We start from the raw sequence: 13,755 nt of genomic DNA on the forward strand, positions 1-13,755 counted from the left end.
AACTTCCCTCCGTCTCGTTTACTCGGTTGTACGTCATTGATTACGTTGCACGAGTGCCCACTACTGGCGGAACCCTTGGAATGGTCTGAACTGGAACAACCTAAGCACTTGATCACTTAGAATCCGCTATGGAGTTGGTTTGTTGTTTACATGTTTCCCCTTACGAATTTGTTTGGTGCAGCATTCTATATGTATATAGATATTCTTGGGCTGTTATAAATGTTAAAAAAAAAAAATTCATATATTATAGAGTTGTTTGGGGTGTGGATAAATTAAATGCGATCTGCGATCCGAAAAAGTGCGGGGGACGAATTTACGTGATATTAAAAGAGTGTGTGTGTGTGTGGGGGGGGACACGTTCCCCGCGTAATCTACGCCCCTGACCACATGTCCTCAAGACAGACTTGGACCCCTCAGATTAACCAAAACTCCTAAGGACTTCAAGGTTTGTGCCACTTCACTACCTTTCCCTTTTTCAAATTGTTTCTAGTAATTAAATCAGCTCTTTTTACCTCATCTTCCAGGTTTGTGTAATACATGGCCCTGATGCAGTGTGGCACCATCCAGCTAGATGCAAGAAATACCAATACTTTCTCAACCAGCCGACCTCTCTGACTGGAGCTGGAAGGTTGGAATGAATCATTATGCATAACATACATTTACATTTACCCTTTAAAATGATCATATTTCGTTGCTTTGCAGCCTAAAATGAAGACGGACACAGTTTTTGTTTTATCCAGCTGTATTTAGTACTCAGTGCAACTTTTAACATCCAAGTGAAAGATAAAACACCAACATGTCAGAAAAAAATAAAAACCAGAATCACGGAGTTGGAAAAAGGATCACCCCCTTGTGTCAGTATTTTGTTGAACCACCTTTTGCTTTAATCACAGCCTTCAGTCTGTTGGGATCTGTCTCTACTAACTTTGTACATCTAGACTTTGCAATATTCTTTGCAGAACTGCTCAAGTTCAGTTCATTTTGATGGTGAGCGTTTGTGGACTGCAGTCTTCAAGTCATTCCACAGATTTTCAGTGGGTGTTGTCACATGCACACAATGACCACTCTGTCATAAATTCCTGCAACTGCTTCAGCGTTGCTGTAGCTCTTGGTCGCCTCTCTGACCTGTTTCCACCTGGCTCTTTCATCCAGTTTGGAGCGACGTCCTGATCCAGGGAGGGTCTGTGTTGTACCAAATACCTTCCACTTATTAATAATAGACTTCCCTGTGCTTCTAGGCATTGAAAAAAGCCTTTGAAATTTTTTTGTATCCATCTCCTGACTTGTGCCTGTCCTCAACTTTATCCCAGAGATCTTTTGACAGTGCCTTGCCATCCATAGTTTATTGTTTGCTTCAGTTGCACTACCAAGGATTGAAATGCTCCAGGAAAGCTATTTTAATGCTGAGCTAATCGAAATGACCACAGCTGATCACAGCTGAAAGTCAAATGGCTTTGTGTGCCTTTGAGAAGGTGATTAGCAACACCTGATTGAATTTACAAGTCATTTTTAGGAGGGTGATCCTTTTTCCAGCTCAGTGATTCTGTTTATTTTTCTCTGACAAGTTGGTGTTTTATCTTTCACTTGGATGTTATAAGTTGCACTGAGTAAATAGAGCTGGATAAAACAAAAACTGTGTCCGTCTTCATTTCAGGCTGCAAAGCAACAAAATGTGATTATTTTAAAGGGGGTGTTTCTTTTTCTATAACCACTGTAATGCAAAGTAGTAAAATACCTTGTCAAGGTTGTCAACTCCGCCTTTGGTCTGGTTGTAGTGTAGGATTATCTCTGGCTTCTTGTGATCTTTGTCGCTTACTTTGGCATCTCTGTGGAAAGTGCTCATCAACAGCACATTTTAATTTTTTCTGGGACAGTAGGACACAAGAGTGTGCGTATCAGTGAAGGCGAACATGGATGATAATGGTGCCCTGTCCTTCATTGACAGGAGCGCAGGTGGGAGCTCAGGCTTGTTTGATCTGACAGTTCCAATCATGGTCATTTTCCTTCGGAGCAGCTCCTCGCCGAGGCCATACGAGGTGAAAAAGTTGTCACACGTGACGGTGTGTCCCTCTAAACTGTCTGTCATGTCCAGGACCACTCGCATTCCCTGGTTCTTTTCTGACTTGCCGTCGGCAGCTTTGCCGGTGTAGATCTGCATGTTCCACGCATAGCTCGAGCTGGAATCGCATGCTGCCCAGATTTTAATGCCATACTTGCCCGGTTTACTTGGATTCTGTTTATTTTTCTCTGACAAGTTGGTGTTTTATCTTTCACTTGGATGTTATAAGTTGCACTGAGTAAATAGAGCTGGATAAAACAAAAACTGTGTCCGTCTTCATTTCAGGCTGCAAAGCAACAAAATGTGATTATTTTAAAGGGGGTGTTTCTTTTCTATACCCACTGTATTTACAATACACTGAGACATTTTCTAGCTCACTGTGTTTGTTTGAATCTGAACAGAGACATATCCTTCCTCTGTGATGCTCTCCCACCAATGGCTGAACGAAGCTCTGCTCAGGGAGATCAAAATGCAAGTGACAGGAGAATGACCTGAATTTAGTGCTAAGTTCTTTATGTCTGTTTGTATGTTGAAGCTTTGTGTTGTTGTTTTTTGGGTTGAAGGACGTGAGTTCACTGGAAACGTTAATCCCAGAAGAATATCACATCATAAAAAACAAAGGCCTTAAGGGACTGCAGTGCTATGATGAGTAAGTGAGTCTGTAAGAATATCTGACTTGTTGTACTACAGCTAAACAAGTACTTTGATTTATTTTTCATTTATTTTATAGCAAATTCACAGTTCTCCTAGAAGATGACAAACAGAAGCTAAGAGTCTTTCCATCAACGTAGGTTGCTACATCTATCTATCCATCCATCCATCTTAATATTATAAATATTTATTATATTTTTAAACAATTACTAAGAAGGCAAATATGTCTTTTATTTATTTCAAGTTATTATTAATAATATTAGTATAAATATTTATATATGAAAATATATTTCTAAACAACCACTAGGAAACCAAGTGGTCATCTTGAAGTGATACAGTTAATGAAGGTGATGGACAAAATGCTGGAAAAAACTGGTGTCAATCAAGAGTTTCAAGAGCTAACCGAACTCTCGCAGGTTAGTTAAAAAAATCAATCAATCAATCAATCAAGTATCATTCAGATTCTTGTAGGTTGGTATATTAACAACAGTGATTTTCAAAATGCAGCTGGAGGGCAGGAAGTGATTTTTCTCCGTAGGAATCACTAGCAGAAACTCAAAATGGCTGTGTTTTGTGTTGTTTATGGATGCTCAAATTGATTTACACAACTGAAATATACAGTCACCAAAATGCTACTATCAAACTCTTGCAGGTTAGTTTTTAAGTGTAAAAAATGTAATAGAATTATACAAACAAATAAATAAATACTATAAATATAAATCAGGTATCATTCAGATTTATGTAGGTTGGTATGTTAACAATAATGGTTTACACAATTATGTCTAAATATAATGATTTACAATAGTACAAAAGTGTATCTTTATCTTTATAGAATATTTATCATGTTTTAGATTGAAAATTTACTGGAGCTGGTTCGAATTGAGCAGAACATCTACAACATAGTATTCCACGAGCTAATCCGCCAGGTCAGCGTCGAATGTGCCGAGAGAGGACACCTCCTCGCCAAGATCAGGTCTCCGTCACACAGTTGTACCTTGGTTTTTTTCCTCTGGGTTTTCATTAGAGAGTGACTTCACTTCCTCTTCCACTTGTCCAGGGAGAGGTATGTGGCTCTTCTCGACCACATCCCACGGCAGGTGAAGTGTCTGCACACAGAAACCTTAGCGCAGAAGGCTCTAGACCGTCGGCTCACTAAAGAGATCGTTCACTTCAAAAGCTGCATTGCAAAGCTTAATATGTAAGCTGGATACAACTTATAAATAGTCGATTGAGTGTGATTTTTGTTTGTTTTAACCTTTTGTATATTTGACCTGTAAAAGTGAACTGAGTGCTATGAAAGAACATGATGAGAATGTGTCCAAAGAGGCAGAGGAAGCCAAAGGGGAGCTCGCTAAAGCCTTGGAGGAGTCACAGCGCAATGCAAAAGTGCGTGAAATAATACATAAACCTGTGTAAATAGTGGTTAATACAGACTCACACTGATTCATTGTAACTTTATATCTGTCTGGTTGAAATAAAGTGACTTTTCTGCAGTATTGTAGCAGAGTACCATGAGCTTTATGAGCTGCAGCGAAGGAGACTTGAAGGACAGATGTCTCAGCTTTATGATGAAAGGGACCTCTGGAGAAAAGCCACCTACAGTCTTGCAGTCAAGGTGACTTTGTGACAAGCCTGACATGATAGATAAGACAAAAGATAATTCACTTTTGCCTTTTATTTTGAAAGAATTTAGAATGAGTTTAAATACCTCACATATTTCTTTCAGATAATAAAGATAAATAAACTTAATCTGATCAGACGGCTAAATATTAGTGAGCAGACCTGGGCCAAGACTGCAGATCATTTCACTGTTTTCCTAACAGCGAAGGTACAAACACTTCAGTACCTACAGTAATATCTCATTCTGTCAAGACTTTGACATGTAGACTAATGATTATATCCATGTTATTTTTATTCACAGGACTCTGAGGATGTTTCTCACATCATGGAACTGACTGACTAGTGGAAAGATAAACTGACCGACTTCATGGAGAATCTCAGAGAGGCGTAAAGCAAACAGCGTGAGACTATCGGATCTCTCCGTGCTAACGTTGTCAAGTGGCACAAGTTTTATAAAGACAAATCAAGGTCAGTGAAGGAAATACTTTTTTCTTTGTATTTTTACTATTTTTTATTGAACTTTGCTCTCTTATGGTTCATAAGGAACCCTAATATGAATGTTGACAAGTCTGCAGAAAATGAGCTGTCTCAAGACCTGAAGCTATGGTCAAAGGTTAGCAATAATTTTTAATTATTTCTTACTCAATGATCTTTGTAAAACTGTTCTACTTTCTACTTTAAATGTAAAAATCCTAGTTATCTCTGTCTACTTATAGGCGTTGACACAGCAGTGTGAGCGTTATGGAGGAGAGGTCCTAGTGTCTGGTCAGGAAACACTTGAAATGCTAACAAACCTTCAAGAGTCCTGGATTGAGGTTTGTCTCCAGCTCTTTAGGAGACACCCTGGTCCAAATGGAGGGCAACCTAAAGGCCAGGAGGCCTTGAGGGAGCTGGCGAAGACAATTACTGAGCTCCAGAACCAACTGGGAATCTGTATTAGTGGAGAACGTGGTGAGAACCAAGTTCTTTAGTTCCTCACATTGTCTTTTTTCCAATAGATATTGACGTCTGCTCTTGGTTGTTTATACAGGGATCCATGCAACGCTAATGTTGCTTATTGAAACTATGGAGTACTGGTCAAGAAGATTAAAGTCCTTGAGTGGACTTCCAGAGGAGCAGTCTTTGGGTGATTGGCTCAAGTTGGTGGAAGCTCTTGGCAACTTAATGAATCAGTCTAAGGAGGCTCTCCAGCTAGTGGACAGCACACAGTCTGAACGGGACAGGGCTAAAAAGAAACCCCACACCAAGTAAGAGAAATGCAAGGATCAAACATTATAGCTATCTTGCAAAACCTAGTGAGATACCTCATCTACTGCCAACACTGGCGGGTAACTTTTAAGTTAGCATCCTACATGAAATGGACACTCCAAAACATGGGCAGATACTTGCGACAAAAGACACAAAACACACAGGACTTGATTCATGTTTCTAGTTGAACCATGTCCAAATTCCCTGTTTGTATCTGTGACAGGATTGAAATGGATGATGTCTTAAAGGCAATGAAGGAATTCCGGTTCTCTCAAGAAAACTTTTTCAACTGTGAAAATATGAGGCTTGGTAATGAGGTACACCCCAGGACCGCGTAACATTTTTTTGTATGCCGTAAGTCAGGGGTTAGGGTTGTTCATTCCTGTTCCTGGAGCTCACCTTCCAACAGACCTGGGCTAGACAAGACAAGATTATCATCTCTCATGGCTTAGGGCAGAACAGCTGCGTTTCCCAAATGCATTGTAAGCTTAAGTAGATTGTAGAAACCATTAGTACCAGTGGTCTCTATGATCTACTTATGCTTATGATTCTTTTGGGAAATGCAGCCCAGGATGTTTCGAGTAATCCTGAAGACCTTGATTACCTGGTTCAGGGGTGTTTAACCAAGATTCAACTTAAACTCTGCAGGAAGGTGGACTTCCTGGAGCAGGACTTTGATGCCCATGCCCCAGGCCATGAGTGATGATCTCATCATGTGTTATCAGGTAACTTCTCTTCACACCAAGTTGATTCGCTGGATGGTGGACCGTCTGCTACTGATGGTGCCGGTCCAAGAACCGAATCTTCCAATGCCTGAATTGAACATAGTGGATGTATCTATTGAGAAACTGGAGGAGGATTCCAGGAACCTCTTTGGGAAACTTGACTACTTTTCCAAGTACATCACAAGGTAATCTCATTAAACTCAATGCATCAAGAGGATACACCTGAGCTGCTTATAGTTAAGCATAAATTCATTATACAAATTGTCCTGCAGCTCTTGTCAGGCTATTGTGGAGGAGGCGATCCGGAAGGGCTCAACTCAGAATGAAACCGAGAATGAGCTCTACCAACTTTCTAAACTTCAGGTGTTTAACAATCCCTCTGATCTTCTCAACCAAGGTCTCTTTCTTGAGTAATGATTCAGATTGAGTTCTTGCCTGAAATGCCATGGATTCTTCTGCATTGTGTTTGTTCAGAAAGAGTGTGGTGAGTGGGTGGAGGCCTGTCGAATACTACTGTCGGGTGTGAAGGGAAGCCCTGTGGAGCTGCAGCTGTCTGGAAAAACTGTGCCACAGTCTGAGTGACATTAGCATAAGTTCTCTGGTAGAATACAGCTATGCTAATACAGAATGTGAGTAACTTTCTTGTATTTCTTCTTAGCTCGAGCAACAACCAGAGGAACATACCGAAGAAGATGAAGAGGAACCCTTGAAAGACACCACTGGGCCTTATTCTATCCAAAGTGCTGATGAATATGTAACTAACACTTTTTTCATATAAGCTATTAGTTTGCTAGCCATACAGCTAGTTTGAATTAGGACCAAATAAATGCACCAAATCACCTCCACAGGGGGAAGAAAAGGCTAGCAGACATGACAAAGATGGCTCAGTCATGAAGCTAGTTGGTCATGATGGCAATATCACTGAGAAGAACTTGGGAGCGGACACAGTCCAGCTTACAGGGGTGAGTGTACCGTATCCATCTCCATCAGCTTCCCATCTACTGTCAGGCCTGTGTCTTGTGTTTTGTTCCCCACGTGCTCCATGTCCTGGTTTTCCCCCGTGTCCCTCTATGCCCATTTTTGGTCTTCCCGTTCCTGTCCTCATTATGTTCAGTTGATTCCACCTGTGTTCCCCTTGTTATCTCGATTAGTCCCATTACTTTAGCCCTGTGTCTTTCCATGTCTAGGGTCCGGTATTGTTCGTCTTTCCCCGCTACGTGTGTGTTCCTGGTTCCATTGATGGTGAATTGTGACATCTACAGAGTGTAAAACATTAATCTTTAAATTTTTTTTTTTCTAGACCGAAGAACTTGTGGTGTCTCCTCACACTGAAAATGCCAAGGAAGCCTTTGATGCATTAGAAACAGTGAGAACTTTTCAGCAAGAGCTTCTGTAAGTATTAGAAGAAATTTCTCCTTAATCAGATCTGTAGTGGTCTCTACATAAGCTGTGTTGTCTAGAGATGTAGAGACAAGAGCTATCAGTGCAGAGGTACGAGCGCTAAAGGCCGAAGAAGACCTGCAGGCAGCTCTGGACAAGATACAAGATCTGGAGAGGCAGCTACAGGCTCGGCCTAGTGTGGAGACCAAGTGTAAGTGTAGTGATTTATGAAGCACCACTCATACAAGTCAGTTTCAAACCAAGCAGCTTTCTGTTGGTCAATTTGGTAAATTCGACTTGATCCTGTTGTGAAATCTTTTATTTATGTCAATACAGTATATGTTATGAACTGACCTGTTTCCTAACCTCTGACTATATTTACCCTTTTTACAGCGAGCAAGAAGAATGTTACACCCGCACCCAAGGCCCCCAGCACCCCTTCTGAAGCTAAAACAAGAAGTCAGAAACCTGAAACCAGCCCGAAACTGTCCAGAGGCACCAAGAAACGCTAAATGGGAATAAGCACAATACTGGCGCTCACGTTGGGCAAAATAATTAAGTATTCAATAGATACATCTTTATTTGAAGTGTACTTGTATTGCACATATCATAAAATTAATATTCATTTTGAGATTGGCTAAAGATTACATTTAATAGTGTAAATTATTAGTGTTTTTAAAGATTAAGTTAAAGTGAGAGTTAGATGGAACAAAGGTAACTAAAGGTAGCACAAATAAATATTGACCCATACCGATCTCAAATATCATCCAATAACCAATATAGTACTGATATATTGTGCATGTCTACGTAAAATTAGTCGTTTCAAACTGTTCTTCCTAAGTGAACACTGACAGTCATGTTGCCTTTACATCATGGGCGAGTCTTTGTTAGCATCATCTGAGCCATCGCCTGTGGTCAGGCTTTGATTGGCAGGTCTGGTCAAACTGGTGAGGTCGATGGATTGAGTCAGGACATCAGGAGGTATGTTGAGGACCACAGCGGGCTGCTCAGAGCGCAGATTGTTGAGGAGCTGCAGGAGTCGAAGGTGCACAACCATTGGAGAACCAGAGAGAGACTCTACAGAGGCCTTCAAAGCCTCACAAGCCGCCTTTTCTCCCTCTGCAGCGATCACCTGTGCGAAGCATAGTGGTTAAAAAGCTGGGTTGTAAACTAAAAAGTTGTAGGTTCAAATCCCATTTTGTAATTATGGCCTTACTTTGACTTGTGCCTGACGTCTCGCTTCGGCCTCCACAGCAAAGTTGTGTTGCAGCTCAGGTGGAAGACTGATTTCTTCTCTGCAACAGTGGACATATGTTATGAGTCCCTTGATGGGAAAACCTTTGGAGTCTAATCTGTTTTACGTACTTACATCTCCGCTCTTTCCACTTTGATACCCCACCTACAGGTTACCGAATCTAAACTGACCTGCCCGACAAATGAAGACTAAGTAAAAACGTATTGTTTCAAGCCCTCGTGAGGTGTCATATCTGTTGACATTTACCTGAATCTCCTGGGCCATCCGTTTCCGGTTCAGCAAAATGTCAGTGAAGGCATGGTGGGCCAGTATCTCTCTAACAGACACCTGGGTCAGAGGCTGCAGCACATCTGGGACACTGGCGAGGGAGGAATAGCACACAGACATGTTCTCGATACGATAGTAACACACCGCGCTCACTTCGGTACACACCAGATCTTTGGTCACCACCTGAGGATGCAATGACATGAAATTATATGGCTTGTTGGAGAGGTGTTTTAGAATTTTTTAGACTTGCAGTTTTCTTAGCAGTCGATAAAATGGGCCATAAAAATACTTTTGACTTGCTTTGAAAGATCCAAGCCATATCTAGAGACCTAAGGGTGTTTTTTTTAACGTTTTTTTTTTGATTGAGCTAGTCTTCAACCAGTTGCCACCCTCATGTTTACATGTGTGTAAGTGGGATGGTATTTGTCGCAGTCAGCTTTTTAGAGTGCACTTCATTAAATGACTCCGAGGTCATCTCAGAAAATACAATGCTGCTTACATAGACCTTAGTCAGGGTAGCACCATATTTCATTTTTGACAGGAATGAAAGCAAGGCTGTGAGGGATAGAAGTACAATGTGTTAAATGGACTGTACTGTTGTACAGCAACATGTCAACTGTTCAGCAGACAAAATGTATTTTCGAAAAAACTTTCAGTAGACAAAAACTCCGTAAAACAGTTTGAGTTTTGAAAATACATGATCTTAGACTTTTATACAGTGCGTTCCATTGTGAATGCTTTCAGTCATCCCTTACATACTCGTTTTCATCCATGTTAAATTCAATATGGCGTCTAACCTGATTAAGGTCTATGAGCAGAAAATACGGAGACTTTTTTTTGTTACTTTCAAGACAAAGAAATTACCGTGTGAGGAGGGATCTTCAGTATTTTCAGACGAATGTCCACTATATGGCACACATCCAAAAATGGGAAATAAAACATCAGCCCTGCAGCAAAATTAATAAAGAATAAAAATGTTGATTAAAAATACAAAATAATAAAATAATTTAAAAACTATAAATGTATACAAAACAAGACTTCTTTTTTAAATAAACTGTTAAAGTCCACAAACATAAATTATTAAAATGTTAAAATTATTTCTTCTTAATATTCACATACTAAAATAACATTAAAATCATTAATATATTAATTAAAAATGATCTTAGCTTTAAAATTTTTATGTAACATTAACAATTATAAAGTAATATTAAAATATAAAATAAATATAAACATACAAATCAAATAATTAAATAATGAAAATATGTTTAAAATGAAATGTATTTAATAATAACTAGAACCTGGCTAACTGTAAAAGTGTTAATATGTCAATTAAAATGTACCAGGGCCCCTTGGTCTCTTCTGCAATAAATGCCCCAACCGAAATTTCACGGCTCTCTCATGTTCTCTCACAATCTACAAATAAACAATTTTATACATAACATTTATAAATAAAAGTTATGGGACCTGAACACAGTTACCAAATACATTATAATATTTTTTATTATTTAATCCCACAAGTTAAAAGCATACCTTCACACAGAACCATATGGCAATAGGAAAGAAGAAGATCACCACAGACAGGACCAAAATGATCAGAAGTAGCTCACAAACTCCAAGGTATATCTTCTTCAAGGCTTTAGCGAAATATTAAAGACAAAAGAACATACTGTAGGTTCTCCATCTTTTCTGAGATGTTTTCTTCTCCACACTTACCTTCTCCAGACCCTTCGGTCTCCAGTAATCCCAGTAACTCCTCTCGATCTTCTTTTATTCGTTCCCTCACACTGTCTACGTTTACTACAGTGCTGCTGGAGATGATTTGAGCCTCGTTAGCTTCACCTCTTTCTTCTTCTTCTGTCACTTCTGGTTTTTCTTTTCTTTTGTGGGACTCTTGGAGCTTCACGGATTTGGGCGCTTTCCTCTCTTTAGCAGAAGGTGATGGCTCTCTCTTTACCCGTCCAGATCTTAAGCTAAAGTAGCTATACATCGGAACAGAAGCTGTGTGTAAAGTCAGAAAGTGCAGTGTCCAGTGTTGCCAACTGCTTTCAATTGAAAGTAGCTAAAAATCACTAGATGACATCACAATGGCAAATTCACTGATCTATATACAGATGAACGTAGATCAGTGGGCAAGATGAGAACTTAGATAAAGTTTGTCCAAGAAGTTGCTATATTTGTCCCTGAACTTTTGAAAAAAGTCTCAAAAGGGGCGGGGAAGTCGCTAAATCTAGCTACAAAGTAGCTAAATTGGCAACACTGCTCCAAGATTTTTTAGTTGGCGGTGCTAAGGAGGGGCTTAACAGTTCAGAAGGGGAGCTAAAAAACAAATTAAATTGAGTTAAAGTAATGAACGCCTATAAGCTTCAGCTATATAAATAGCATATACACCTTGTGTTTTTTATATACAGCAGCTTCGAAAAAGGCAAATTTAAAATTTTTTCTGTGCTATTAAACTTCTCATATGCCACTGTTATTAGTAATATAACTTCTAATGCCAACTGCCAAATATGACACTTACAAATTAATACAATTTATGTACGCGCATAGAAAAGAAAGTAGGGATTTTTTTTTTCATTGTTTTATTTATTTATTTATTTTTACACTATTTATAAATTTTTTTCTGACCATCAAATGTCAGTCACTCTCAATGCCAACTGGCAGGAAAACATGGTAAATTCTAACCATTTTTACAATAGATAAAGTACCGACAATTCATACAACAATTTCCACACAGTGGCATAGCAGACCGGCACGCATTGCGGGCCCCCGTGATAACCTCCCCGTGCTGAGATGCGTCGTATCATGAGTCAACGATAGCCAGAGATATTGTCAAAAGCATCGAAAATTGGCAATATTAAGATGATTTAGCATTTCCAATTAATGTAGGCCTGTTACATTATTCTTGTTATTAGGCCTTATTATTAGGTTACTTTTGTTTTTTATTTTTAAATTTGCAATTATTGCCCCGCTATGCATCACCGCATGAAAGCTGATTTTAAATATATAAATATAATTAAATAAGACAGCATTTTTAGAAAATGGTTATCTGGGAAAATCTGGGGAAAAAGTCATTGTTTGTAACAAAACTGGGTTACTTTTTGCATTACATTATTTTACATTCACCTTCACCTCATAGTGTTGTAAATGGAAAATTATTTGATAAAAAGGCAATGCAAAATGTTTTGTGAAACGCCATTTATATAATTATTATTAAGTTTAGTATTAATAGGAAGGATATTAAGATTATAGTTCATGTTCTCTTTTTAAGATCTTTGTTTAATACCAAGGTCATGTTTATTTATATGTATGTGTGTGTGTTTATATATATATATATATATATATATACGCGCACCTGAGATGCAAAATTCCCATTTTTAAAAAACGTGGCCTGTCGCGTGATCTTGTACAAAAGGTAACCTGTCGACCCTTAAAACACATTAATAATATAAATGCATACATATACGTTTAAAACTACACCATGATTTCGGGGTTATCATAAATAGACACGTGCATTTTGCGTTAAAGCAGTATTGTCAATTAAATGAACAGTGACATTTTTTGTCTAACGGGTGTCTACATCATGAGGGAATCACATTTACGTTTAAACTGTCATGTTTTTGTCAGCTGTCAAGTAAGTAAATTATGTGCTCTTGTGTTTTTAGCTGTCAGAATGACCCAAGATCAGCTCCTCACGGGTTTGAAGAAGGATGTCCGCTCTCTTCTGGTCTCTGCTAAGCATGGTTTGACCCCTGAGCAGCTCAAGAAGGACTACCAGACCATGCTGGGCTTCCCCATGCCCCTCAGGTTACTGGGATTCAGAAATGTTTTGGATATGGTCAAGGAAATGCCGGATGTTGTGCACTTGGAATACCACCTTGATGGCAGCATCATGTTGAAAGGTGATATTAGTATTTTATTCCTTTTGTTTGCTGGTAAATCAGTATTTATGGCCTAGAGAACGACTATTCTGCATAATTATGCTAAACCCTCTTGAATACACCATTAAATTGCTACATTCTATTGCTAGTCATAAGCTTTTGGTATTAGGGGAGGGGCTTTTTTTAATCTAGTGGGCATTTGATTGGACAAACATTTGGACACGCCCACAAGTGCAAGATGAGTCATCAATATTTTAATCTATAGATATTTTAATTTCTTTTAATATCAATATTTTAGCTCAGTTTAGCCTTTACATCTGTTAAAAGTAGGGGTGTAACGGTACATGAATTCATACCGAATATTTTCGGTTCAGGTCATTCGGTTTGGAACGAATGTAGCATTGGTTTGACCACTGCACATGCAAAACGTTTGTGTGTGGGACTGGGGTTGTTAAAATTTAACTAAAACTAAAACAATTAACAAATATTTTTGTTCCTTGAAATAAAATTATATATATATATATATATATATTATACAACTTTTTTATATTACATCTATAGCACGTTTCCTATTAGATGTCAAATAGACATTTAGAAAATATCTTTAAGATGTTTATGATTTAGAATGTATGTAAAACTGACATCTTAAAGACGTCTATCAGATGTTTGTAG

At 38.8% G+C, this 13,755-nt stretch overlaps 3 protein-coding genes across 3 annotated transcripts in view; 2 read left to right on the forward strand and 1 right to left on the reverse strand.

The window, feature by feature from the left end:
* Positions 1 to 370: 370 nt before the first annotated feature.
* Positions 371 to 8,195, forward strand: LOC107715060 (axonemal dynein light chain domain-containing protein 1; the record flags this gene model as incomplete). Its single annotated transcript, XM_016521101.1, is given in 24 exon segments — positions 371 to 445; positions 525 to 628; positions 2,461 to 2,530; positions 2,623 to 2,708; positions 2,790 to 2,846; positions 3,018 to 3,126; positions 3,562 to 3,683; positions 3,768 to 3,908; positions 3,991 to 4,095; positions 4,205 to 4,325; positions 4,437 to 4,538; positions 4,632 to 4,798; positions 4,874 to 4,943; positions 5,047 to 5,281; positions 5,361 to 5,577; positions 5,802 to 5,895; positions 6,304 to 6,488; positions 6,576 to 6,666; positions 6,778 to 6,904; positions 6,978 to 7,057; positions 7,152 to 7,265; positions 7,604 to 7,695; positions 7,764 to 7,894; positions 8,077 to 8,195. Coding segments are annotated over 24 exon segments (2,814 nt in total), but the record flags the coding sequence as incomplete, so codon positions are not given.
* Positions 8,196 to 8,548: 353 nt separating this feature from the next.
* LOC107715061 (podocin-like) lies at positions 8,549 to 11,192 on the reverse strand. The gene is made up of 8 exons (XM_016521102.1): positions 10,919 to 11,192; positions 10,736 to 10,839; positions 10,546 to 10,618; positions 10,070 to 10,152; positions 9,185 to 9,388; positions 9,053 to 9,108; positions 8,900 to 8,978; positions 8,549 to 8,815 (listed from the first exon to the last, which is right to left on the reverse strand). Exons 1-8 carry the CDS (start codon positions 11,190 to 11,192, stop codon positions 8,549 to 8,551), a joined length of 1,140 nt encoding a protein of 379 aa, XP_016376588.1.
* A 1,415-nt stretch (positions 11,193 to 12,607) lies between these two features.
* Positions 12,608 to 13,755, forward strand: part of LOC107715068 (tudor domain-containing protein 5-like) — a 15,034-nt gene continuing 13,886 nt past the window's right edge. The window contains exons 1-2 of the mRNA XM_016521108.1: positions 12,608 to 12,617; positions 12,868 to 13,104. Coding sequence (XP_016376594.1) covers positions 12,876 to 13,104 — 229 coding nt within the window. The 5' untranslated portion in view covers positions 12,608 to 12,617; positions 12,868 to 12,875. The remainder of the gene's footprint in view (positions 12,618 to 12,867; positions 13,105 to 13,755) is intronic.

Source organism: Sinocyclocheilus rhinocerous, unplaced genomic scaffold (genome assembly GCF_001515625.1).
Source record: "Sinocyclocheilus rhinocerous isolate Xijiao unplaced genomic scaffold, SAMN03320098_v1.1 scaffold509, whole genome shotgun sequence".
Lineage (NCBI taxonomy): Eukaryota > Metazoa > Chordata > Actinopteri > Cypriniformes > Cyprinidae > Sinocyclocheilus > Sinocyclocheilus rhinocerous.

Bases quoted from the DNA above. Each gene is read 5' to 3' on its own strand.
- LOC107715061 (XM_016521102.1), bottom strand. From the start codon at position 11,192: ATGTATAGCTACTTTAGCTTAAGATCTGGACGGGTAAAGAGAGAGCCA. The intron at 10,840-10,918 runs GTAAGTGTGGAG...ATTTCGCTAAAG, and splicing joins GACCGAAGGGTCTGGAGAAG to CCTTGAAGAAGATATACCTT. The intron at 10,619-10,735 runs GTATGCTTTTAA...GTTTATTTGTAG, and splicing joins CCATATGGTTCTGTGTGAAG to ATTGTGAGAGAACATGAGAG.